This window comes from Ursus arctos, unplaced genomic scaffold, assembly GCF_023065955.2.
Source record: "Ursus arctos isolate Adak ecotype North America unplaced genomic scaffold, UrsArc2.0 scaffold_28, whole genome shotgun sequence".
Classification (NCBI taxonomy): Eukaryota; Metazoa; Chordata; class Mammalia; order Carnivora; family Ursidae; genus Ursus; species Ursus arctos.
In genome coordinates, this window is record NW_026622963.1 from 22,126,161 (window position 1) to 22,151,704 (window position 25,544).

The following is a 25,544-nucleotide window of genomic DNA, read 5'->3' on the forward strand; positions in this document are numbered from 1 at the left end:
AGAACATCCTTCTGTCTTGATGCATCTCTTCATCTTAAAAAGAAAGTCCTCAAAGAGGATTATGGTTTAGCTAGTTTTACACATTATTTAAGTCATCCTATATATATATACCCTCTGTAGCTGCTTTTTGAAGATGCTGAGATATGACATTCTTTTAAGAAGCCCCATAAAAACTTGCTTTTCTTCTAAGCCAACCTTCTTTGGCAAGCAACCGAATTCAGTAAGTAACTCCCCAAAACAGGATTCCTACCTCCAATCCTGGGCAGAGATATTATAGCTCCCATTTCATAGGCCTTCAAGTTCCTGTACTATGCTCACAGAATCACGTTGAAACGTAAGAGACTTCTATTTGGAAACTTTAGTTCTGTGTGTGTATGTATGTGTGCGTGTGTATACACACAGTATATCCTAACTACTGTAAAGAGACATCCCTCTTTGCTAGGTTTCCAAGACCAGTTCAGGTGTCTGAGGAAAGGCAGCGCCCACAGCCACGTGCTTCATTTGACTCTGTCCACCATAGTTCATAGCGTTAGACAGCTTTTGTTTATCAGAAAGGAGTTCAAAGAAAGGTTTCAAGTGCACAAACACTGTGGAAGGACAGCGATGGATTTCATTATTTTTCTCCAAAAGACCTAATTGAAACCCCTTTCCAAAGCCACCTTCGTGGTATTAAAAAACAAAACAGAAAACAAAAACTCCCACAAAACCACAAAACAACATAGAGAAGATCGCTGATATTTCTGTCAGATTCACTTTCATCATCTTCACAGATGATCCTGTCTCCAATCTCCCAAAGCCCTCTCTGGCTGTCTCTGGTGGTCTTACCCATTTCTTTACAAAGGTTTGCCCAATATAACAGGGAAGAAAGACCACTGGTGCTTGTATTTGCTTCCTAACCCTGGGCTCCTGCTGTTCTCAAGAATCAGTCTGAGCCCAGGGCCGACCACCGCTTCAGGCAGCCTGTTTCTTTCCTGGCTGACAATTTTTCTCCTCCTCCTCTTGCTTGTATGTCTTTCTCTGGTAAAATCAAACCTTATCCACAGGCCTGTGTCCTGCCAGGGCCGTGAGCCTTGTGGGCCGGGATGGCACCCAGAGCAGTATGAAACTGCTTCCGTCTCCTGGGCTGTCCGTGGCCCCGGGCTGGAGAGCTATGGTTACCTCAGTGTTGTGAGGGACCCTCCTCAGAGCCCAGTGCAGACCCTCCTGCCTCTCATGCTCTTTGCCACCATATCGACCAGGTCACAAAGGAAAACCTCTCCAAACACAGAAGCAAGGTTTTGGGGGTGACAAGACACCTAGAGACAGAGACCACTCTGCAAGGCTCTACTCACCACTAAACCCGAGTGTTGAAGAAGAAACGCCCATCTCCTCGCCCACACCAGCACTTACCATGGCGCACAAAGATGCCCCAGCAAATACGTAACTGAGGTGCCAAGCAGAAGAGCAGCAGGCAATGTGTAGTGGACTCTCCCTTCTACCCAACGATCATTCCTATCACCTTGCCCCAGCCACTGCCACTCCCGCCATCTGCTGCTGTAGGCATTCAGCGTGATACACAAGGTCACTCCTCAGCACTACAAACCAACAGAGGTCAAGTTCCTATTGGAGTGGCTTCTCTTTTCTCCCAACATTACTGCCGCCGCCGCCACAGCACCTGCTTGGCTGTGTCTCTGCTACAATGACAGGTCAGAATGAGTGGCAAATGACCAGGGTAATAAGGAGCCATGGCTGGATGAGCTACAGTGAGGTAGGAAGAATAGGCGAGATGAAGGGCATGGAGCCCGGCTGGACTGGAGACAGGACCCACAGGCTAAAGACTGGCAAACAAGATTCATTTAGTTTTAAAAGTTTGATTGTATATGGGATTCTAGGCAGAACCTGGGCTCTAGAGCTAGATGGCTCTAGACGGCTAAGTGTACCTCTGGTATCAGACATGAGAACAGGGTTGTGGACCAGAGCCACAGGCAGGATGCAGGCAGTTGCTGATGAATGGTTTAGACTTGAGACAAAGCATATGTGATGGAAGAAACAAGAAGACAAGGAACACAAGTTGTGACCAGCACAAAATTAAGGAATCAGGAACTCCATGGAGGTTGAAGGGGCCAGACAAGGAAAGAAGAATGGCTAACACCAAGAAAGAGCTGGATAACAGTTCTCTGGCCTCAACTTTTATTAGATTTTTCTCGCTGTAGGACCTGCTGATGATAGTCAGATTAGAAATGAGTAACTGGGAGCACCTAGCTGATGTCCAGAGTGGGTACGTGAGACCAAGCTATACCCTCTGGAAGACAGACCCTACCAAGCGAGTAGAGAGAGAGACTGAACTGGGCCAATTAGAGTGTCTATATGAGTATTTGAACACAAAATGGCTGCCCAAATTTGACACTGGAGGTGGCTATACAACTAGAAAGATGAGCAGTATAGTTCAGCCCTATTCCTTTTTCTTTTTCCTTTTTGTTTTTTTTTTAGAGGGAGAGAGAGAGGGGTAGGTGGAGGGGCAGAAAGAGAATCTTAAGCAGGCTCCATGCCCAGCACAGAGCCTGACGTGGGGCTCGATCTCACAACCCTGAGATCATGACCTGAGCTGAAATCAAGAGTTGGGCGCTTATCCAACTGAGCCACCCAGGTGCCCCAAGTTCAGCCCTATTCCACATGAGGTCCCCTTGCAGAAGGATCATGCCTGGGATGTGGAGATAGCATGCCAAGGTGGAAAGAATGTGGAGTTTAGAATCAGACAGAGTCCGAAACTCAATTCAGTCTCTCACTAGCTGTGATTCTGGGTGGGTTACTTAACGTCTCTGAATCTCAATTTCCTCATCTGTAAACAGGTTGTCAATAGATTTTGTAATAACTGGTTCTGTAATAATTAAATTAGAGAGCCTCTGTACCGTGCCTAACAGAATACCTAATTCAATAAATGATTGTTCCTACAAAGAGTTGCAGTAGTGTTACTCATGGAGACACTCCTAATAGATGTGGTCAGTGGTAACAACGACAGTAATAATAATAATTCTGTGAACAATAGTACGAGCAACTCCAGACTTAACAAGCAAATCTGTTTCTGGGAATGCCTGAGAGTCAAAGCACGGTTACCTGTAATGGGATGTCCACCTTTAGCCTGAATGCTGACGTTAGACCACTGAGTTCTATACCACACAGATCAAATCATCACATCCTTTACTTCCCTCCCCCGTCCCCTTCCCTGATTCACTGATCAGCTTCGACTGAGCCATCCTGGCCAGGCCTTGGTAGGGAGTCGGCATTGGTACAGGCAGCAGCTCTTAGAAAGTGGTAAATACAAGCTCTGGTGGTTACTACGGAGGGTATGAATATGAGAAGGAGGACGGAACTTTTAAAAAGCAGGATATGGTAATCCACAAGCTCTATCTTCTCAGCTGAGTGGTCTGCATTTGCACAGTGCTTTAGAGTTCTTAGACACACGCTATCTTACTGGACTTCAATAACTCACTATTTTCTCACTTGAAGGAAAACTCTGGTTTCTTAGAAATGCTTGCTTCTGAAATGGTTTTATTTCATTTTGCTAATTTTATAAGCATAGAATTTAATTATGTTTACAGAAAAGTAATCTTTTTAAATTAGATAACTATTTGGGATTATTCAAATTGATTTTCACATTTCCCAGTTATTTTTAATTGAAAATAGTATGTGTACTGTAATATGGTAGAAAATATTTCCTCAGGGACTAGTAAATTATTCACTTCACTGCCATCAGGGATAAATTATTCATTATAAAAAATGCTTTTATGAGTAAAATCATAGGAAGCTTACTATGACAGCTTAGGGTTCTGTGGGGCCTCATATTTTAATTTTTTTTAAATGGCACCTTTGTTTCTCACAAGTTAACAAAATAATTCAATTCTCAGTAAAAAATAAATGTATTCTTTTATTAAAATGGGCCCACTACAGAAATCTACAGTGAATAATATGTTATTTGTTAGCCGGTGTGACATTTCTAGCTCAGCAGGCAGTTCAGCCAACTGTAAAGCTTTTAAAATTGTGTAGTCTGGTAATCTGACGATACTAATCATTAGGATACCCAATACAAGTTTTCTACGTAGGAGTCAACAGCTAAACAGGTATCTTTGTACCAGTAGCTATCCTTTCAGATTGCTCAATACTCCCTGTCAATTTTATGGTCTTATATATATATTATATATATACATTTGCTTTCATTCCTTCTTTAGAGTAAATCCTCTCATATCGCCTATATTTTGTCCCTAAACAGCATTTACGCACAGATTTCTGTTTTAAAATGTGAAATCCCAGGCCGAAATCAACTTTGTTAACTGGGAATCATGCTTTGTTCACTATCAAAATGGATTCAGAGAGGCAATTCAAGAGAAACAGAATGAAGGAACCTACCCTATCCTTCCTCGTCAAGGACACAAAGGCTTTCCGTCTTAGTCTTTGGCTTTTTTGCTTTGCCTGGCGAACATGATCACTTACCGAGGGGCAGAAATGCGAGACGGTTTCCAGCCATGGAGAGCTCGTTGAGGCTGGGCAGCTGGCAGAGATGGCGTGGCACGCACCATAGACGATTGCGGTCCACGGTGAGGTACTGCAGAGAAAGGCACAGGTGAAGCCTCTCGGGTAAAGTTAGCAAACGATTGGTAGAAATGTCTAGTGTCTGCAGCTCCTTCAAATCGCCAACCTCTACAACCAAAATCAAAATGAAGATAAATCGCATCCTGATTAAATGAAATAAAATGAATCAACACTGTTAACAGTTCAAAACAAATAAAATCAGTAGCTGCAGCAATTTCCACAGACATGAATGCCGAAGTATACAAATAATCCAACAGAGGTAGGTGTCTTTAAATCAGCCTGCTAGAATTTTTTTTTTTTAAATGGAGCAGAGTGCTCGCCTAGAAAAAGGAGAGACACAGAGTACCGAATATGAGCCAGAAGTCTGTTACTATGGTTTCTGCTGCTTGATGAATCGAAAGTTGTTGCTAGTGTGGGAAAAGAACAATTATAGTCACTTCCAGGTACCTGGGCTTCACTACTTTTGTCATTTTACCTTCTATCTAAGGAAATAGCAGGAGACTTAAAAACTAATTATAGTAGCCCAGCAAGTGCACCTTGTTTATATGAACTACAGAGAAAAATTTCTGGACTGAGAATTAAGATGTCTTTTGGAAATTTTCACAAAGGCGAAGAATACAATAAGATGAAATTGTTGGTGGGTAACATTTTTAGATCCTGTTCAGCCATATGGTTCTTTTTTAAAAACCCACTCAAAGTGTACACACCCTAGGAAGATTACCTTTAATTCCATCCAAGTGAAGTCCTCCCATCTACAGTTTAATATTCCCTCAATGACACCTAGAGTTGTAATCTGTTCCATGGTGAGTACAATTACGTCCTTGTATTACGCCAAATCATTAAATCTGAAGGTTGGGAAGTTCTTCACAAGGTACTTCATCCTTTTCAGGAAAAATCACTGCCATAAAGCCTCTCTGAGCACAGTAAGCTCTGCTAAGCAATCTCTAGGGAATGGTCGTTCACTGTCAGGACAGGACAATCAACTCAAGACTCCACAGGAAGCACTATGTAGGGCAAGTCTAATTCTTCCACATCATGGAACTTCCAAATTGAAGTCCATGGAGGCCGACTCTTGGCCTTCTCTAATCCTGATCCTGTTCCACGAGCCATTCCCCTCAGGGTAAGGTTTCCCATGTTCCTACCACTTTATCGCACGCCCCCCACCACCCCGGGCACAACCCAGTTTGTTCAGGGCTTGGGTTAGTATTAGCAATGTCTTCTCTACTGGACAGAAAATCTTCTGCTCTATGGGATTCCCAGTTACACAGACTACCTTTTCTTACTGCTACAGACCAGGGGTTGGCAAACTAGAGCTCACAGGCAAAATCTGGCCTGTGGTCCTACTTCTATACTGCCTGCAAGCTAAGACTGGTTTTTACATTTTTAAAAGGTGGCCAAAAAAACCAGCAAAAACAAAAACAAAATACGTAGCAGAGACCATATGTGGTCTGCAAAGCTTAAAAATATTTACTATCTTGCCATTTAGAGAAAAAGTTTGTCCATCTTTGTTACAGACTATTACCCAGATCATATTTAGTAACTATTTTTAATAAAAGTAATACAAGTGCAAAATGTATTAATTTCTAGTTATTTTTATAATATTACAAGGGACAGGTGCTGGGAAATTCATACTGCACTGCCCAATTTCCCCAATACTTAGCAACATATGCATCTGAAGATGGACAGGGAGGATTCAGGGAACAGTCTGTGACGCTTAATCGGAGTTTTGTTCTATTTGAACCTAACTGATGCACACAGGAGTCAATTTCCTTATTGGTTCCATCAGCACAATATTTCATTTAGATATGCTTGCCAATCTACCTATTTAATTCACACACAAAAAAATGCTTCTAATTTCGGATGTGTGGGGTGAGGGAGTTGAAGGAAAAATCATCATGTTCTAACTTTGGGTAAATAGCAACAAGAAACCCTCCTCACCTCACTTTATAAAGCGACTACAGGCGTGAAATGGAACAGAAGTGCAACCAATCAGCTACACACCACGGGGCCGGGTGTGGAGAGGAGATGAGGACTCCACCATTGAGAATCACAGTACATACAAGAGACAATGTGTGGGGCACCTTGGGTGGCTCAGGGTATGATATCGGGGTCATGAAATGGAACCCCGCATTGGGCTCTGAGCTCAGTGCAGTCTGCTTGAGATTCTCTTCCTCTCCCTTTGTCCCTCCCCCTACTCGCATGCGCTCTCTTCTCACTCTCTAAAAGAAATAAATAAATAAAATCTTAAAAAAAAAAAAGAGATGATATGTGATAGGAGGTCAAAGAAAGAAGAGGTAGATGAGGGGTGGGAGCAATTTTTGCAAAATGTACTTGAGGAGACAGGCACTTGACTAGCTGAAAAGGAAAATGGATACAGCGCTGCCAGCAGGGGCTGGGGGTGGGGCTGAAAGATGGGGAAAGGCGCAGAAGTGAAAATAATAAATGCAGCATGCACAAAGGGCCGTTTGGAGCCTAACTAGTATCAAAGACACCCATGGGAGAAGAGTAGGAAATAAGCTCCTTACGAAGGCCTTCGTGGAGATGCTGAGTGATGATGAATACTGGGTAGCGAGGCCTGGACTCACTGCAGTGAGAATATGACATCTCCTGAAGATTCATACAGAGTAACAGCACTCTTCTGAAAAAACTAGAATGATGGATATATAATGAGCAGTGGGATGGAAAGAGATTCTAGGCTGAGAAAACAAGCAGACGTTTGACTAGAACAGAGGCAGTGTGACAAAGTTAAAGAATTCGAGATATTTTAAGAAAAGCATCAGGTGTGCTTGATTGGAAACAGAAAATAGTGAAATAAAAAATGGTCGAAGATAAGATTAGTGCTTCTAGATTATTATACTCTAAGTAGGGCGATGCCAATGCTAAAAACTTAATTTTTTTAATGAAAAAACTAAAATTATATCAATACTTCTGAATTGCAGTATCTATTAAACCACATACTGAAAGAAATTTGAAAAATTTATCAAATCACATGGGAGCAAGCAAAATAAATTATTTTAATCATTAGTTATAAAATAATTAAATGTGTAAAAAAGTGCTTTGATGTGGTTGCAAAAATTACTAAAGCTTGCAATTGCCCACCATTTTATTTTTTAAATAAAGATTTATTTATTTATTTATTTATTTATTTATTTATTTATTTATTTAAAAGAGAGAGTGAGCAAGCACGTGGGCAGGCATGAGTGGGAGGAGGGACAGAGAGGGTGGCAGAGGGACATAGACTGTGCTGAGCAGGAGCCCTATGCAAGGCTCAATCCCAAGACCCCGAGATCATGACCTGAAACCAAGAGTCAGGCGCTTAACCGACTGAGCCACCCAAGTGCCCCAAGTGCCCACCATTTCAATTCAGTGTTGCCTTATTGTATTGTGAGATGGGAAAATAATATGGGATTATGATTCTAAATTTTCCATAATGTGATGATTTATTTTTATAGTGGTAACAGATCAATATTTACACTCTGCTTTGGCAGACGTGCATACATATTTCAGATATTAAAATTAATAACACTTTTGACCAAAAAAGGGAAACACATAATGTCAGTACCAAAGGTCAAAGTACTGAGGAACGGGAAGGAGAACGAAAAGCTGACATTTCTTACTTCCTATGTGAGATGAATAAAAGCATTTTATTAAATCTGAAACACGCAGGACTGCACATATTAAATGAATGAGTACAACAAAAGGACATTATTCTTAGTAGCTTACTATTTTGGCCTTTTCAATTGTTATAAAAAACTTAAGCTAACTATTATTCCTTAAAGTACTGAGTTGAATACTGTCTATAATGTGATTGGAAAATTAATGATTTTGTCACACTGCGAAAGTATGTGGGAAAGAGAGAAATAAAAATTAAATAGCTTCTCAGGTAGACTCAATTAAACATAATTTTCATGACCATTTTATACGAGGCCACAAATCTAGGACTACACATGGCATCTTAACTTCGATAATTGATTAAAAAATAAACTTGCTTAAGCTCAGCCAACGCAAAGTACATTTTTTTTCCAAATTTTTATTCAAGTTCTAGTTAGGTAACATCCAATGCAATGTTGGCTTCAGGAGCAGAATTCAGTGATTCATCACCCACATACAACACTCAGTGCTCATTACATCAAGTGCCTTCCTTCATACCCATCACTCATCTAGCCCATCCCCCACCCACTCCTTTTCATCAGGCCTCAGTTTGTTTTCTGTCTTTAAGAGTCTTTTATGGTTTGTTTCCCTCTCTTTTTTTCTTTTTTTTGGTCGGGGGGGGGAATACATTTTTAGAAAGCAATTGAATCAAATTAAAGTTATCTAAGATTCTAACTTAAATACAAGAAATAGGAAATAAGCTTGGGGCAGCAATATATCAGGCAGAAATAAAGAAACAGAACCCAAAGTGTGGGCTCAAGTTAAAAACTTGAAAACTCTCAGCCAAACATAAATCTAGCAAAAGTGGCCAAGTCTGAAGATGGCACCGAGGCTAGGACAATAGGATGCCCTTAAGTAACTCTTCCTTCATTCCTGAAAATCCAAGATTCCTGCTTCTATCAGTTCAGTCAGACTGAAAAACATCTAGCATTTCTTGTATGGCAGGTATGCTGACAACAAATTCTCTTCGTTTTCCTTTACCTGGGAGTGTCCTTCTATCACTGTCATTCCTAAAGATTATTTTCATTAAATACAGAATTCTGCGGTGACCATTCTTTCCTCTTAGTACTTGAAAGATGCTGTTCTATTGTCTGCCAGCCTCCATGGTGTCCAAGGAAAACTCTACAGTCATTTGAAACATTGTTTCTTTAGGTGCTTACAAGATTTGTTCTTTATCTTTCATTGTTAGCAGGTTGATTATGATGTATCTGTAAATGATTTCTTTGAATTTATTCTAGTTGGGGTCAGCTGAGCTTTTTAAGTAAACTCTATACCCAACGTGGGGCTTGAACTCACAACCCCAAGATCAAGAGTCACATGCTCTACTGATGGAGCCAGCCAGGCCCTCTTTGCTGAGCTTTTCAGATCTGTAAATTTATATCTTTCACCAAATTTTCTCAGTTAAGCCATTATGTCTTCAAATGTAAGAGCTATTATAACTGAGTAAATATAAGACTATTTACTTTTCTCTTTTTAAGTGTTTCAAGATATGCATGACTGCTGAAGGCAAAAATCATAGCATTATCTCATATGATTTTCAATGTATATAGATGTACTACTTCTGATAAGTGTAACACAAAGGTTGGTGGAGGAAAGCAAAGGGAATTTCCAAGTAGATTTTGAAAGATATGTATAGTGTAATTTCTAATGCAAAAAAATAAAATAAAACAAATTTTTAAAAGAGATAAGCCCAGGGGCACCTGGGTGGCTCAGTTGGTTGAGCATCCAACTCTTGATTTCAGCTCAGGTCATGATCTTGGGGTCAAGCCCCAAGTCGGGCTGCACACTCAGCTTACCTCTGCTCTTCCCCCCACTTGTGCATGCATGCTCTCTCTCTCTCAAATAAATAAATAAATAAATAAATAAATAAATAAATAAAATCTTCAGAAAAATAAATAAATAAAAGAGATAAGCCCCAAAGCCAATAAATGATTTCAAACAGAAGACTAAAATATATTTGAATAATAACAAGAAAGGCAGGAAAGAGGGAATAAAGATACAAAACTAGAGGTGACAAAAAGAAAACTAATAATAAAATGATAAGCCTAAATCTAATATGGTCAATAATAACATTAAAAGCAAATAGCCTGAGGACACCAATTAAAAGAGATTATTGGATTGGATTTAAATACAAGATCCTAGTATAAAAGGAATCCATTTAAAATATAAATACATGGATAGATTAAATATAAAGTGATAAAAACATATGCCAGGCAAACCATAACCAAAAAAGAAACAAAAAGAAAAGCTGGACCTTCCAGTAGATGGAGTGAAGAGGCTGCCAAATCCTCTGCCCAGAAAGTAACTATAAAATTACATAAAATTGTCAAAAGCAACCATTTCAGTACTCTGGAAACTGACCAAAAGTTTTCAACAAATGGAAAAGCACATATTCATAAAACACTACGACACTTCCAATAAGAAGAGCAGAAATTTGTGACAAGCTCACGTGGGGTGGCTCCCATCCTTCCACCCGGCTTGGTTAGTACAACAGTTCTAATATGGCAGGGCAGGGTGCAAACAACCAGCAGCTTCACTGCCGGAGGGGGCTGACGAGATTCGGAGCAAAAGGTGAAAAACCCACACCCAGGACTAATTAGTAATAATAATAATTAGTAATACTCTTGGTTGCAAGTAAACATGAAAGACTAATGATTTGATGAGGCTGAGGGATGTTCCTGGTTGAGGCAAGCAATGAATTGGGCAGATAGGCCAGAAAGTTAACAAGGAGGTATGGGCTATGAAGCAGAAAGACATTTGATAGACTCTCCACATATATCAGACTAAGAGGAAGTCATGAGCAAACAAAGGGAAGACCAGAGAGGGCTCAAGCGATTTACAAATTTTAGGTCTACAGAAAGTTTGCACACATGTACAGAGGAGAAAAACAGAGGCTAACAGAAAATAATAGGGTATATTTGGAAACTGCCTAAATGTTAAATGGGCTTCTGAACCCACACACAGATCTACTGACAGAGGATAGAAGCCATACCTCAAGGTGTTCAACCGTCAAGCTACACAGAAAACAGGAACAAACCCTAATAAGCTAGGGTTAAAAATTAAAACAAAAATAAGGAGGAAAAAAAAAAAACCCACAGAGACATCAATAGTCACATACTGTGGGGGAAATGGATTTCATATTTTTAGTCCAGGCAAATTACTATGAATATCAAATAAGTAAATAGAAATAGCAATAATCCTCAGGTAGGGGAAAAAATCACAATCCAGAGTTACTATTAATATATTATCTAAAATGTCCATTTAAAAAAATTACAAAACATGTACTAAAACAAGAAGGTGTAACCCATACTCAGGAAAAAAGGAGTAAATAGAAAATGATTCTAAGTGGATCCAGATGTTGAATTTAGCAATTACTTCAAACCTGCTATAATAAATACACTGAAAGAACTAAAACAAGTGGCACCTGGCTGGCTTACATGCGATTCTTGGGTAGAACATGCGATTCTTGATCTCAGGGTCATGAGTTCAAGCCCCAGATTGGGCCTAGAGAAGGAAGGAAGGAAGGAAGGAAGGAAGGAAGGAAGGAAGGAAGGAAGGAAGGGAAAAGAACAAGTTCAAAGAAGGAAAGTATTTAGTGGCTCAAAAGAAGCTAAAAATCAATTATAGGAAGAAAACTGGAAAATTCAAAATTTGTGGGAATTAAACAACATGCTACTGAACAACCAATGAGTCAAAGAAGAAATCAAGAGAAATTTTTTAAAATGCCTTGAGACAAATGAAAATGGAAATACGACATACCAAAACTTATGGGATACAGCAAAAGCAGTTCTAAGAGGGAAGTTCATAGCAAAAAATGCCTATATCAAAAAACAAGAAAAAACTCAAACTTAATTTTATATCTTAAGGAACTAGAAAAAGAAGAACAAATGAAGCCCAAAGTTCACAGAAAGAAGGAAATAATAAAGATCAGAGCATAAATATATGATGTAGAGATTAAAAATAGAAAAGATTAATGAAACTAAGAGCTGGTTCTTTAAAAAGGTAAACAAAATTGACAAACCTTTGGCTAGACTCACCAAGAAAAAATGGGAGGATTCAAATAAATAAGCTCAGAAATAAAAGAGGCAACTTACAACTGATACCACAAATATACAAAGGATCATACAAGACTACCATGAACAATAATATGCCAACAAATTTGGCAATCCAGAAGAAATGGATAAATTCCTAGAAACAAACAACCTACCAAGAATGAATCAGGAAGAAACAAAGATCTGAACACACCATTTACTAGTAAGGAGACTGAATCAATAATCAAAAACTTCCCAACGAACAAAGTCCAGGACCAGATGGCTTTTCTGGTGAATTCTACCAAATATTCAAAGAAAAATTAATTCCAATCCTTCTCAAACCCTTCCAAAAAACAGAATAGAAGGGAGCACTTGCAAACTCATTTTATGAGGCCAGCATTACCTCAATACCAAAACCAGACAGAGATGCCCCAAGAAAAGAAAATTACAGGCCAATATTCCTAAAGAACAGACACAAAAATTCTCAACAAAAAATTAGCAAACTGAATTCAACAATACATTAAAAGGATCATATACCATGATGAAGTAGACTTTAATTCCAGGGATACAATGATGGTTCAACATCTTCAAATCAATCAATATAATAATACCACATTAACGAAATGAAGGCTAAAAATCGTATGATCATCTCAATGGATGCAGAAAAAGCATTTGACAAAATTCAACATTGTTTTATAATAAAAACATTCAACAAAATAGGTACAAAGGAAATTTACCTCAACATATTAAAGGCCTTGGATGACAACCACAGCTAACCTCATACTCAACAGTGAAAAGCTAAGAGCGTTTCCTCTAAGATGAGGAACAGACAACGATAACTGTTCTCATCACTTTTATTAAACATATTATTGGAAGAGCTAGTTAGAGCAATTAGGCAAGAAAAAAATACAAAAGGCATCCAAATTGGAGCAAAAGAAGTAAAAGTATCACTATTTACAGATAACATATACAGAAAATTCTAATCACTCTACCAAAATATTGTTAGACTAATAAACAAATTCAGTAAAGTTGCAGCATAAAAAATCAATACATAAAAATCTGTTGCATTTTAACACACTATTAATTAACTATCAGAAAGAGAAATTTAAATTTCCTTTCCAATTGCATCAAAAAGAAAAAACCTAGAAATAAATTTAACCAAGGAGGTCAAAGACCTGTACACTGAAAACTGTAAGACACTGATGAAAGAAACTGAGGAAGATACAAATAAATGGAGAGATATACTATGCTCATGAATTTAAAGAATACTGTTAAAATGTCCATACTACCCAAAGCAATCTACAGATTCAGTGGAATCCCTATCAAAATATCAATGGCATCTTTCACAGAAATAGAACATAAAATCCTAAAGTTTGTAGGGAACCACAAAACATGCCAAAAAGCCAAAGCAACCCTGAAAAAGAACAAAGCTGGAGGTATCACATCCCCTGGTTTTAAGCTATATTACAAAGCAATAGTAATTAAAAAGCAAGGTATTGGCATAAAACAGACATATAAATCCATGGAACAGAATAGAGAGCCCAGAATAAACCCATGCATAGATGGTCAGTTAATTTACAACAAATTATCAGGGAAATGCAAATCAAAACCACAATGTTGTCTCACCTGATACCTGTCAGACTGGTTATTATCAAAAAAAGATAAGGAATAACAAGTGTTGGTGAGAAGAAAAGGGAATCCTTGTGCACTTTTGGTGGGAATATAAATTGGTACTGCTACTAAGGAAAACAGGATGGAGGTTCCTCAAGAAATAAATCAAATAAAAATAGAATTACCATATGATCTAGCAATTCCACTTCTGGGCATTTATCCGAAGAAAACAAAAACACTTACTCAAAAAGATATATGCACCCCCATGTTCACTGCAGCAATAGCCAAGATACGGAAACAACCTAAGTATCCATTGATAGATGAATAGATAAAGAAAATGTGCGATGGCATCCAAGGAAACAGTCAGAAAAACTAAGAGGCAGCCCACGGAATGGGAGAATATATTTGCAAATGACACTACAGATAAAGGACTGGTATCCAAGATCTACAAAGAACTTCTCAAACTCAATACACGAGAAACAAATAAATCAAAAAATGGGCAGATGATATGAACAGACACTTTTCCAATGAAGACATACAAATGGCTAACAGACACATGAAAAAATGTTCAAAATCATTAGCCATCAAGGAAATTCAAATCAAAACCACACTGAGATACCACCTTACGCCAGTTAGAATGGCAAAAATAGACAAGGCAAGAAACAACAATTGTTGGAGAGGATGTGGAGAAAGGGGATCCCTCCTACATTGTTGGTGGGAATGCAAGTTGGTACAGCCACTCTGGAAAACCGTGTGGAGGTCCCTTAAAAAGTTAAAACTTGAGCTACCCTATGATCCAGCCATTGCACTACTGGGTGTTTACCCCAAAGATACAGACGTAGTGAAGAGAAGGGCCATATGCACCCCAATGTTCATAGCAGCAATGTCCACAATAGCTAAATCGTGGAAGGAGCGGAGATGCCCTGCAACAGATGACTGGATTAAGAAGTTGTGGTCCATATATACAATGGAATATTACTCAGCAATCAGAAAGAATGCGTTCTCAACATTTGCTACAACATGGACGGCACTGGAGGAGATAATGCTTAGTGAAATAAGTCAAGCAGAGAAAGACAACTATCATATGATTTCTCTCATCTATGGAACATAAGAACTAGAATGATCAGTAGGGGAAGAAAGGGATAAAGAAAGGGGGGGTAATCAGAAGGGGGAATGAAACATGAGAGACTATGGACTATGAGAAACAAACTGAGGGCTACAGAGGGGAGGGGGGTGGGGGAATGGGATAGACCGGTGATGGGTAGTAAGGAGGGCACATATTGCATGGTGCACTGGGTGTTATACACAACTAATGAATCATCGAGCCTTACATCGAAAACCGGGGATGTACTGTATGGTGACTAACATAATATAATAAAAAATCATTATTAAAAAAAAAAAAAGAAAATGTGCGATGGAATATTATTCAGCCATAAAAAAGAATTAAATCTTGCCATGTGTGACAACATGGATGGGCATTATGCTAAGTGAAATAAGTCAGAGAAAGACAAATACCATATGACCTCACTTATATGTGGAATCTTTAAAAAAAAGTTCACAGATACAGGGAACAGAACAGTAGTGGGGGGTGGGAGTGGGATAGGCAAAATGGGAGAAGAGGGTCAAAGGTATAAATTTCCAGTTATAAAATAAGTCATGGAGATTTCACATACAGCATTCGTGACTACAGTTAATAATACTAAATTCTATATTTGGAACTTAGTAAAGTAAATCTTATTTTTTAAAGATTTTATTTTTAAATAACCTCTATACCCAACATGGGGCTGGAACTCACAATCTCAAGATCAAGAGTCGTACACTCCACTGACTGAGCCAGCCAGGCGCCCCTAGACAGTAAATCTTAAAAGACCTCATCACAAGAAAAAAAAATTATAACTATGGTGATGGATGCTAACTAGACTTACTGTGGTGATCATTTTGCAATATATACAAATACCAAATAATTATGTTGTACACTTGAAACTAATATAATGTTTTATGTAAATTACACCCCAGTTAAACAAAGATGAAAAGATATTTATTAACATAATAGAAGGCAATAAAGGAGATACAGAGGAACATAAAAGATATGAGTTGTGTAGAATACAAACAGCAAAATGGCTGACGTAAATATATCCATACCAACAATTACAGTAAATGTCAGCAAACAAAACGATGCAAATCTAACAAGAATGTCAGACGGCCTAAAAAACAATATGCTATCTCTAAGAAGCACACTTCAGATGCAACTGTACAAATAGGCTGAAAGTAAAAAGGATGCAAAAAATATAAACCATGCAAAAAACAAGAAGAGTGACAGACTAGCTATATTCGTATCAGAAAAGTTAGACATTAAGACAGGATATATTATTAAGAGACAAACAGGAACATTTCATCACAGTAAAATGATTAATACTTCTGGAACATATAACAATTTGTAACTATATGCATCCTAAAAACCCAAACGTACATAAAGCAAAAATGACAGAACAGAAAGGGAAAGTAGACATTTCAACAATGACGGAGATTTTAACACATCACTCCTAGTAACTAATAGAACATCTGGTCAGAACGTAAGCAAGGATGCGAGAAAGACTTAAACCACATGGACCTAATTTGACATTTACAAGAGTACCACAGCAGAATACACATTCTTTCCAGGTGTACATGGTACATTCTCCAGTACAGACCATTCACTAGACCAAAAAACACATCTCCTATTTAAAGGAATTGAAATTATACAATGTGTGCAGGAAGGAGTCTGGGAAATCGCCAATATTTGGAAATTAAACAACACACTTCTAAATAACCCATGAATAAAAGAAATTACAAGAAAATTAGAAAACATTTATTTTAAAGATTTTATTTATTTATTTGGCAGAGACAGAGAGGGAAAGTGAGCACAAGCAGGGGGAGCAGCAGAGGGAGAGTGAGAAGCAGGCTCCCCCTTGAGCAGGGAGCCTGATGTGGGGCTCCATCCTAGGACCCTGAGATCACACCCCAAGCTGAAGGCAGGTGTTTAACTGACTGAGCCACCCAGGTGCCCCAGAAAACATGTTTGACTAAATAAAAACAATACAACATATCAAAACTTATGGGATAGTGTTAAGGAAGGGCTTAGTGTAAAATTTAAAGCTTTAAATGCCTACAGTAGAAAAGAAAGTTTCAAACTCCTGACCCAAGCTTCCACCTTAAGAAATAAGAAAAAGAACCGAAAACTAAACCAAAAGTAAGCAGAAAAAAATAAATAATAAAACTTATAAAAAGTATTCAGGTCCTACGGGGTGGATGAAGGCTGGTGTACATGGGGCACAGGGGAATCTTAGGGGGTGAGGGTACAGGAACTCCTCTGTGTCTGATTCTGGTGGTGTTTACACAACTCAAAGGGTAAATGTCCATGTATGTTAAAATAAAAACTAAAAAAAGTAACACATATTATTTTCAAAAATAAAATTCTTTCTAACATCTAAAAATAAAATGTACATTAAAGCAAAATTTTAAAAATTCCATATATTGAGTCTCTGGACATTAGAAATAGTAGAATAATTATCCCTGGTATAAAATTTATATAATTCAATCAGTTCCTTAGCTGTTTTTATTTCTAATAATGTGCTACTTGCATTTTTTCTGAAGGCTTTCTACAAATATGGCATTATTACCTTTCCCTTTTAATAACATTTCTATAATTAATGTTATCATTAATAAATTTAACATGGACACCTTCAAAAATAGTTGTTGCTAGGTTATCTTGAAATTAATGTAGTATTACTGATGTAGAGTTACAATGGAATACTAGTAGAATCCGACTCTTTTCAGCTGGTCTCCCTGTCCCTACACCACACCCCAGGGAGTAAACATCAGTGTGTATACTTTATTTCCTTAATGTACCTAGAATAATCCTACCTTCACAGTTGTTCCTACTGTTTACTTTTATACTAAATATGCAATACCTTAAAACTTTTCAGCTATTTATAGAATATCCTGAAAATGATTTCATTATTGCCACATAGTAATTACTTATACTAAGCATAAAAATAACATTAGAGTGCCAATTTCAAAAGAGAAAACAGTAAGTCCCCTTTAAATCATCACTCTCTGCTGATACACACTGACCTAACCTAAAATTTAAGTGGGAATGGGAAGGAAGCCACCCACTCCATGCCAAGCCAATGACCACAGAGAGTCAATAACAAGGCTTGGTGTTTTCAAGCACTGGCTTTTTCCGGTACCACGAGAAACAGCTCTAATTTGAGCTCCAAAGCACACTGGGTTAGGAAGAGCATACAGAGAAATAAAAGACAATATTGCAATGCCAAATTCCATTCTATATACAGTAAGTGTCTCTCTTTATATTCATTCTCTTTCTCTTGATCAGGCTGTGGAAGAGACATACTCTGGCGTATAGATATAGGTTTTATTTATCAGCTGTGCAACTTTGGGTTATTTACTCAAATATTTAGATCATTGGCTTGATGTTTAAAAAAAATCATCTGTAAAAAGAAAAGATAGAAGAACGTGTACCTCAAGTAATTAAATGAAATATCCAGTATAATTCAATAATGCATGGCAGAAAACAATAATTTTCAGCTCATTATACCACATAATATTTTAAGTGTAAATGCTGAATATAAATATGTTTTAAATTGATGTAGTTTTGTCCAGAAACAATAGTGAACACAGTATGTGTGTTGTTATGTCTAGCACAGAGAAAGAGGCTGTGAGGAGGGAGATTAAGGAAATGGGCGGGACTACTTTCCTTGGTCAAATAAAAAAGTAAAAACCAACTCAGATTCCCATCACCTATCAGTCCATTTTGAAGGAGGGCTAACAACAGCATACAGATATCTCATACGCTTGGGTTAACAGCAATTACCAAATGACACAGCCTCTCAGATGTTACTTGCGACAACTCGGATCAAATCCTACATATATTCTAAAGTCGTAACAAACATGTAAATTAATATTTCCGTAAGAAGAAGTTTAACCCACTTATCTGACATGAGAATTAGAATTCTTTAACATGGAACACTGTATTTGTCTTTTTAAATCCAGACTGATCACTCTGCAAATAAGCAGTCTGTCTAGAAATGGCCTGCTTTCCAAAGGTAAGACCAGGTAAAAAGAAAGCTTACCCTTTAAATACTTTAAAATTAATTTTTTTACTAAAACAAAAAAGGATATAATAAAGCCTTCTATTTTATCGATGCTATTTTATGAACTGGCTAATGGCCGAATCTGGGAATACCATTAGAAGCCGTCATTTCCTCCACAGCATAGAGACAAACAGAGACCAAAGGCTGGGTAACCGTGACAGGCCACACTGCAAAATCTGCCCCGAATGTCTTCTCTCTACCTCCACTGTTCCGCACTGAGCTCAGCACCTTATCATTTCCTGCCTGGATTCACCCAACAGCCTCCTTAACTGTTCTTGCTTCCGTTTTGCCCCCTTTCCATCCATTTTCTACCCAGAAGCCAAAGTGATATTAAAATGCAAGCCAGATCATGTTCTTTCCCTGTCCAAAAACTCTGCCCGGGCCTCCCTACTGTACATGCATCAAGTCTCACATACCATGTGACTAGCAGTGAGGTCCCCCCGCCAGCCCCTGGCCTGCCTCTCTCGTCCACCTCTGACAATCCAATTACCCTGCCCTTCTTTCTAGCCCAAGAAAGTGTCCAAATTACTTCTTCCTTCAGAGACTCTGAATTGGCTATTACCTCTGCCAGGAATATCCCCTGCCCAGCTCCTGAAACTGTGGGCTCATTCTTGTCTTTTGGAACTTCATGATCATATTTTCACAATGGCCTTCCTGGACACTTTAATTAAATAGGACCGCATTTTCTCAATTATAGGATCCCATTTATTTCCTTCCCTGCATTTACCACGATCTTTACTGATTTTATTTATTCATTGATTTACCTATTAAACCACAGTCAGTACCTCCCACTAGAAAATAAACACAAGAGCGGGAGCACTGACTGCCTCATTTACTGCCCTAGCCTGAGCACCTCGCAGTTTCTAATTCATGGTAGGTGTTCAGTAAATATTTTTGAATTAATTAATGAATCCCTTAAACTGTTTTACTTGTTAAGCAACCACAGACTCGACTTGCAGCTGCAAAAAAACCTCACAATTTATGATTCCAATTTATCAAAATTACAACTGTTTTAGAACTTTGAGACAACTCACAAATCCTTGAAAAAGAAAATATGAAATCCAAGACCGCCAGAGGTTTATTGCACGCTGAACAGAATTTAACCTTCCCCCAGTGCCTTATAATTATTTCTGTGGATGCAAGTGATGGGAATATTCAGTTAAGAGAGATTACGGACAGAAGACTAGCTGCTCACATATTAAATAGCCCCAGACCGTTAAGCATTTTCAAATTCTTGTATATGATTTCCTATAGTTAATACAATTGTAGAGCAATAAATATAATACACATAATTTACAAAGCATGATCATGAAATAACATAACTAAAATTTCAACAAAAATTTCAGAAGGTGTATAAGCAAATATTGTCCGTCAAGGTCATCAGCCAGCAAAACAAATCCAATTATATGTTTTCATTCATATCTTTTGAAATTCCTATTTTGGAATTGTCTTAAGATCTTGATACAGAATTGCTTCATGGAATCCAGGACTCAAATCCATCCTAAAAAGGACAGTATTTTCCATCACCAATTTTTTTTTTAAAGATTTTATTTATTTATTCGACAGAGATAGAGACAGCCAGCGAGAGAGGGAACACAAGCGGGGGGAGTGGGAGAGGAAGAAGCAGGCTCATAGCGGAAGAGCCTGACGTGGGGCTCGATCCCATAACGCCGGGATCACGCCCTGAGCCGAAGGCAGACGCTTAACCGCCACGCCACCCAGGCGCCCCATCCATCACCAATTTTATTATGAACATGCCTCAAATTCTGAAGGCGTATCCAAAAGAAAAAAAAAAGTTAATGTTTAAATAAGATTGGCATCCTCAGAATCACATAGGTTGAATATGTTCAATGACAGCTCAGGGGCATTCTTATAATAATGCTGCTTTCATGTTTTTGGAAATTATTTAAAAACTTTATCAGCAGATCTTATTTGAACTTAGAAACCAGACTCTTATTGGAATGAGTGTGACTTTTAAGATAATTAATTTGAAGGAATTAACAATAATTTCACTTTGTGAGTTCAGAATCTGGGTAGATTTGTTCAAGTATGACATCCTTTTCACATTTGGGAAGGCATAATCACATCTATCCTGTTTGGAAAAACTAAATCCATTCCTTAATTAGTCCGTTTGATGGACCAGAAACAGCCTGAATTTGTTCGCATCAGGATGCAATAAGACTGGAATGAGTGACTATTTTGGGGGCCCAAACAGTATCAGTGTGTTTCTCCATCTTCACTCTTATCCTATCCCACTGCAGTGGCATGCTTACTTGCACGTGCTCCCTCCTATGACAGCAGGTGCATAATGTATTTCCAGGGCACCATGACTTAAATGACTGTTAGGAGACTTGCTTCAAAACCTCCTCACCAATTATATTATTTCCAAGGGAAAACGGTTTACAAATTAAACAGGAACTTATAAATCACATTTTTAATACCTTTTGTAATACATGACGTAGGGTCTTCCAATATAGGACAAAACTGTCCACTATCATAAGGAGCTTGCTATGTATAACTCTGAATGTGTGGTAGGTTATGTTTAATAACACATAATCACAATGGAAAATAAAATTAACAATACCAGAAAGTTCACTGAAAAAAGTCTATTATAAAGTATGCATTTGCCTCATATAGGCAATATATAGAACTTCTTAAAGTTAAGAACATCAAACTAGCACTTAAGATCTCTTCTTAATTATGAAAGATAATTAAGTATTATTTGGGAGCTTTAAAATAAAATGCTCTGAAACATATGGTATCTGAAAAACACAAAAGAAACTGACTTGACTTAAATATTTATGTCTGAGTGTCAAGCTTGCCAATTAACTCCCAACAGAAATTTTTAAATGTTAAAGATAGTATAAAATAACATTGTTTTGACATTTTACCTGGTGCTTTGTGTGTGATTAAATTATGCACTAGACTCTCATTCAATGTTCTTCAAAATAAGTAATTTACCAGGTGTTTATTGGTTATCTAACCAAATAGCCAATTTGGCATTTGAAGTACCTCGCAAAATGTCAATGAGAATTTTGCAGAAGACAAGAAAAAGTATCTAGAAAGTGTTCTTGCTAAGTGGCAATTATAACTAACTGCTAGAAAAAAATGGCATAGAGCTCTTCTTCAGATATATTGTCTTTAAAACTTAAAAGCATTTATTCTAAAACTTAGCATCTTTATTACTGCTTTATGTCAGTACATGGATTACTACTTGGAAAGACCCACTATCTGCCTCATTCTGCAGAGTCATGGAGACAACATACGCAGATCTTCATTTTATGTTATGTTTCAGTGACTGTCTACTTCACAGATTTCTTCTAGGGAGGCTTTTCACCTCTTCACCGAGGTAGCACAAAGGCCACTAGGCGACCACTGCTGGCATAAATATCATAGTGTCATGATCCAGAATAAACATCTATTTTTTTTATTTTACTACTTTGCAGAGAATAGCTAAAAGCAATCCATATTTCACTATCTGAAAAGTATGATATTAATATAATGATTGCTTTAATCTCACTTTCTAAACTCAAATTAAAACAGGGAAAAATCCTAAAGAGAAAAATTTTAGTGTGCATACATTTCAAATTGATCCATTCCAGTTTATTTGAAATTCCCATAAGAAAAGTAACTACCTTGAAAAATAGAAAATGGCTGACAAAAAGAATGACCTCCGCTGATACTCACAGAACACTTAAAACCGACAATAAAACACATCGTGGGAAAACACATGAACCTGAGTTTTTAAAAAATTCTCCATTAATTAAAAGAATTTCACATTAAATTCAAAATATAACTCTGATTTCTAAATGTGTACCCTTTAGAAGAAACTCACATTATCACTATTAATATGAGAAATTTGACATTAGAGAATTCTGAATTTGTTCATATTGGCCATCTATCTTAATAGAAAAGCAACAAGTTTATAGATTTCTGACCTGCAATTATTTAGAGTTCTAGTGCAAATCAACAGCAGAATGAAAACAAAAAGAACTCCATAGTGATTAGCTTCGAGGGTACAGATGGAATGAGGGCACAGAAAAATGTTAACTTTTCATATTCAAACTCTCCTATGTTTATTTGTTTCTATGCTCCCATGTCACTTTTATAATAATACAAAATTAAATGCTACATCGCACACTTTGGGATTCCTTAGAACAAGAGATGCCACAATTCTAAACACCTGTAATATAGATATATGTATATATATATTTCTTAGTTTTTACTTTGGCTAGGAATGATCACACAGAGATATGTGATTAAAATTCTAAGAATGTGGACTTCCTAATGACGTTTCAGTTCATTGAAATACAATGCAATAAAAAACAAAAATTTAGTAAGTATGTGTATACTTGCTGCTATGCAAATCTATATTGCTGAGGGTCCTAAAAATTCTTTCATTATAAAATGAAAACAGTCAAAGTGTAAACAGTTTCTGTTAAATGTAAGTATTACACAAAATTGTATGCTGCTTCTTAAGAAAACACATAAAAATATATTTCTTCAGATTTCCATTTATTCCTAACCCTTTGGAAAATACTGCAAAGTAGTACCACTGCTTTGCTGTAAGCCAGTCAATATACCAGAGTTCAAAACCTTTGAGTGTACTCTATAAATCTTTTGTTGTGTGCTGCATTAAGAAACCTTTCAAACGCCCCTCAATAACAGGAAGTAGCAGAATAGTGGAACAAAAAGAACAATTAAAACCTGTAAGCACATAAAGAATACTAAATAGTTCAATGTGAACAGATGATTTATGCCCTATAAGCTGCATTTCTTTTAGAAATGAGTTAGTTGCACATAAAATTTCCAAGAATATTAATTTTCCAAATTAATTTATATTATGTCTTTTCATTTAATTATTGGAACTGGCAGTTTAGTAAGAAATAAGAAATTATGTCAAAACAATACCCTAGAAGCAACTTAAAAAAAAAACTTTAAAAAAGCCCATATTTACTTTTTCCGTTAATTTTATCTAAACCAAATGTTTGCAATAATAGCTATGGTAGAGCTTCTGGAATATCACTCATCTAGAGTGTGTTTACTGCCAAATATGTTCACAAGAACCCTAGTTTAGAGCAATGCTCCCATGGTTGAGTAAGTTTAGGGAAAACAATATGCTATACTGTTTATCAAATGCACTTTAGCATGTTAAAGAACAGTTATCAAGGCAGGAAACTTATTTGTGATTCACCAACGGTTTCCCATTCATTTGGCCATGGCACACTTTTTTCACAAAGCACGTAGAGAAAGTTTAGAAAATGCTTATCATCAACATTTAAGGCATGTTTTCTCCTATGTACTCTGTAAGAAGGGTCTAGAACTCTAAATTTTAGTACCGATCGTTACTTTTGTATAGGAAAAGTAAAAAGGAATTATCTTAAACTCTGCTGAAGGGAAAGAAAATAAAAATGTGATACAAAATCCTGGCTTTTTAATTTTTATTTATTTATTTTTTAAAGATTTTATTTATTTATTTGACAGAGAGAGACAGCCAGCTAGAGAGGGAATACAAGCAGGGGGAGTGGGAGAGGAAGAAGCAGGCTCCCAGTGGAGGAGCGAGATATGGGGCTCGATCCCAGGACTCTGAGATCACGCCCTGAGCTGAAGGCAGACGCTTAATGACAGCCACCCAGGCACCCCTCTGGCTTTTTAAAATATTAGTGGTCAACATAACACTTATGTGTATGTAGGATATTTGTGAGACTCTGATTATTATAACTATAGGCTGTCAGCTTAAAAAAACACTGCCCTGAGGTAAAAGCCTGTATCAGCTATGGACTTTTCAACACAATTTTGCAGATATTTTTGTTTCATTCTTATAGCCCTTCTGAAGAATGTTCAAAGAATTTTAAAATTAAATCTTACCTCCCATCTGTCTTTGTAACTCTTTCCCACCACATTATCAACTTTTTGCTTTCTTCCTTCTAGGCAAACAGGCATTAGCCCCTCATGCCCAATCCTCTATGCCATTACAGTAGCAGTAATTTAAAGTTACTAAAAACATATGGAACAAGCCATATCCATAACCCCTTCAAATTCTTTCATGGAGATATGATTTTCATTATTCCCAGAGAAATGGCTTTTCCATAGAAATTTTTCAGAAAAAAGTTTCAGGTGGAATACTAATAAATGAAATTAAAGGAGAAAAAGGCCATCCTGGTTTGAAATGACCCAACAAAAATATGGGTATAACTAATGATCAAATAATTTTGTATTCCCTTTGTATTTGCTTTCATTAACAGATAAACGGTATATATTACATAAATTACATTTTTATGAGTGAAATGATTTTTAAGCAACTTTGAAGTTTAGAAAAACAGTCACTAGAAACTTTACAAAAAGTTTCCTATTTGAGTCAATATGGCATTAGAACTTAATTACACCTATATTGTGTTAACATTTGCAGAGGTATGAGCTCTTTCTTCAATTTTTCAAAATGTAATACTTTTGTTACAAATTCATATTTTAAAATAAAAGTTTCATGTTTGGGAAACAGACTACTAGTAGGCAAAGATGTTTCTAATACCTT

The 25,544-nt window shown here is 37.2% G+C and overlaps 1 protein-coding gene across 6 annotated transcripts in view; it reads right to left on the reverse strand.

Annotated features, from left to right (window-relative positions):
* The window catches only part of LRRC28 (leucine rich repeat containing 28), a 168,640-nt gene that overhangs the window by 59,673 nt on the left and 83,423 nt on the right, over positions 1-25,544 (reverse strand). For 4 of the 6 annotated variants that reach the window (XM_026510365.4, XM_026510366.4, XM_057303811.1 and 1 more), the window contains exon 6: positions 4,468-4,674. The exons of 1 other annotated variant lie outside the window; for it this stretch is intronic. In XM_026510365.4, coding sequence (XP_026366150.1) covers positions 4,468-4,674 — 207 coding nt within the window. The remainder of the gene's footprint in view (positions 1-4,467; positions 4,675-25,544) is intronic. One more of the 6 variants, XM_057303812.1, reaches the window with a different exon arrangement.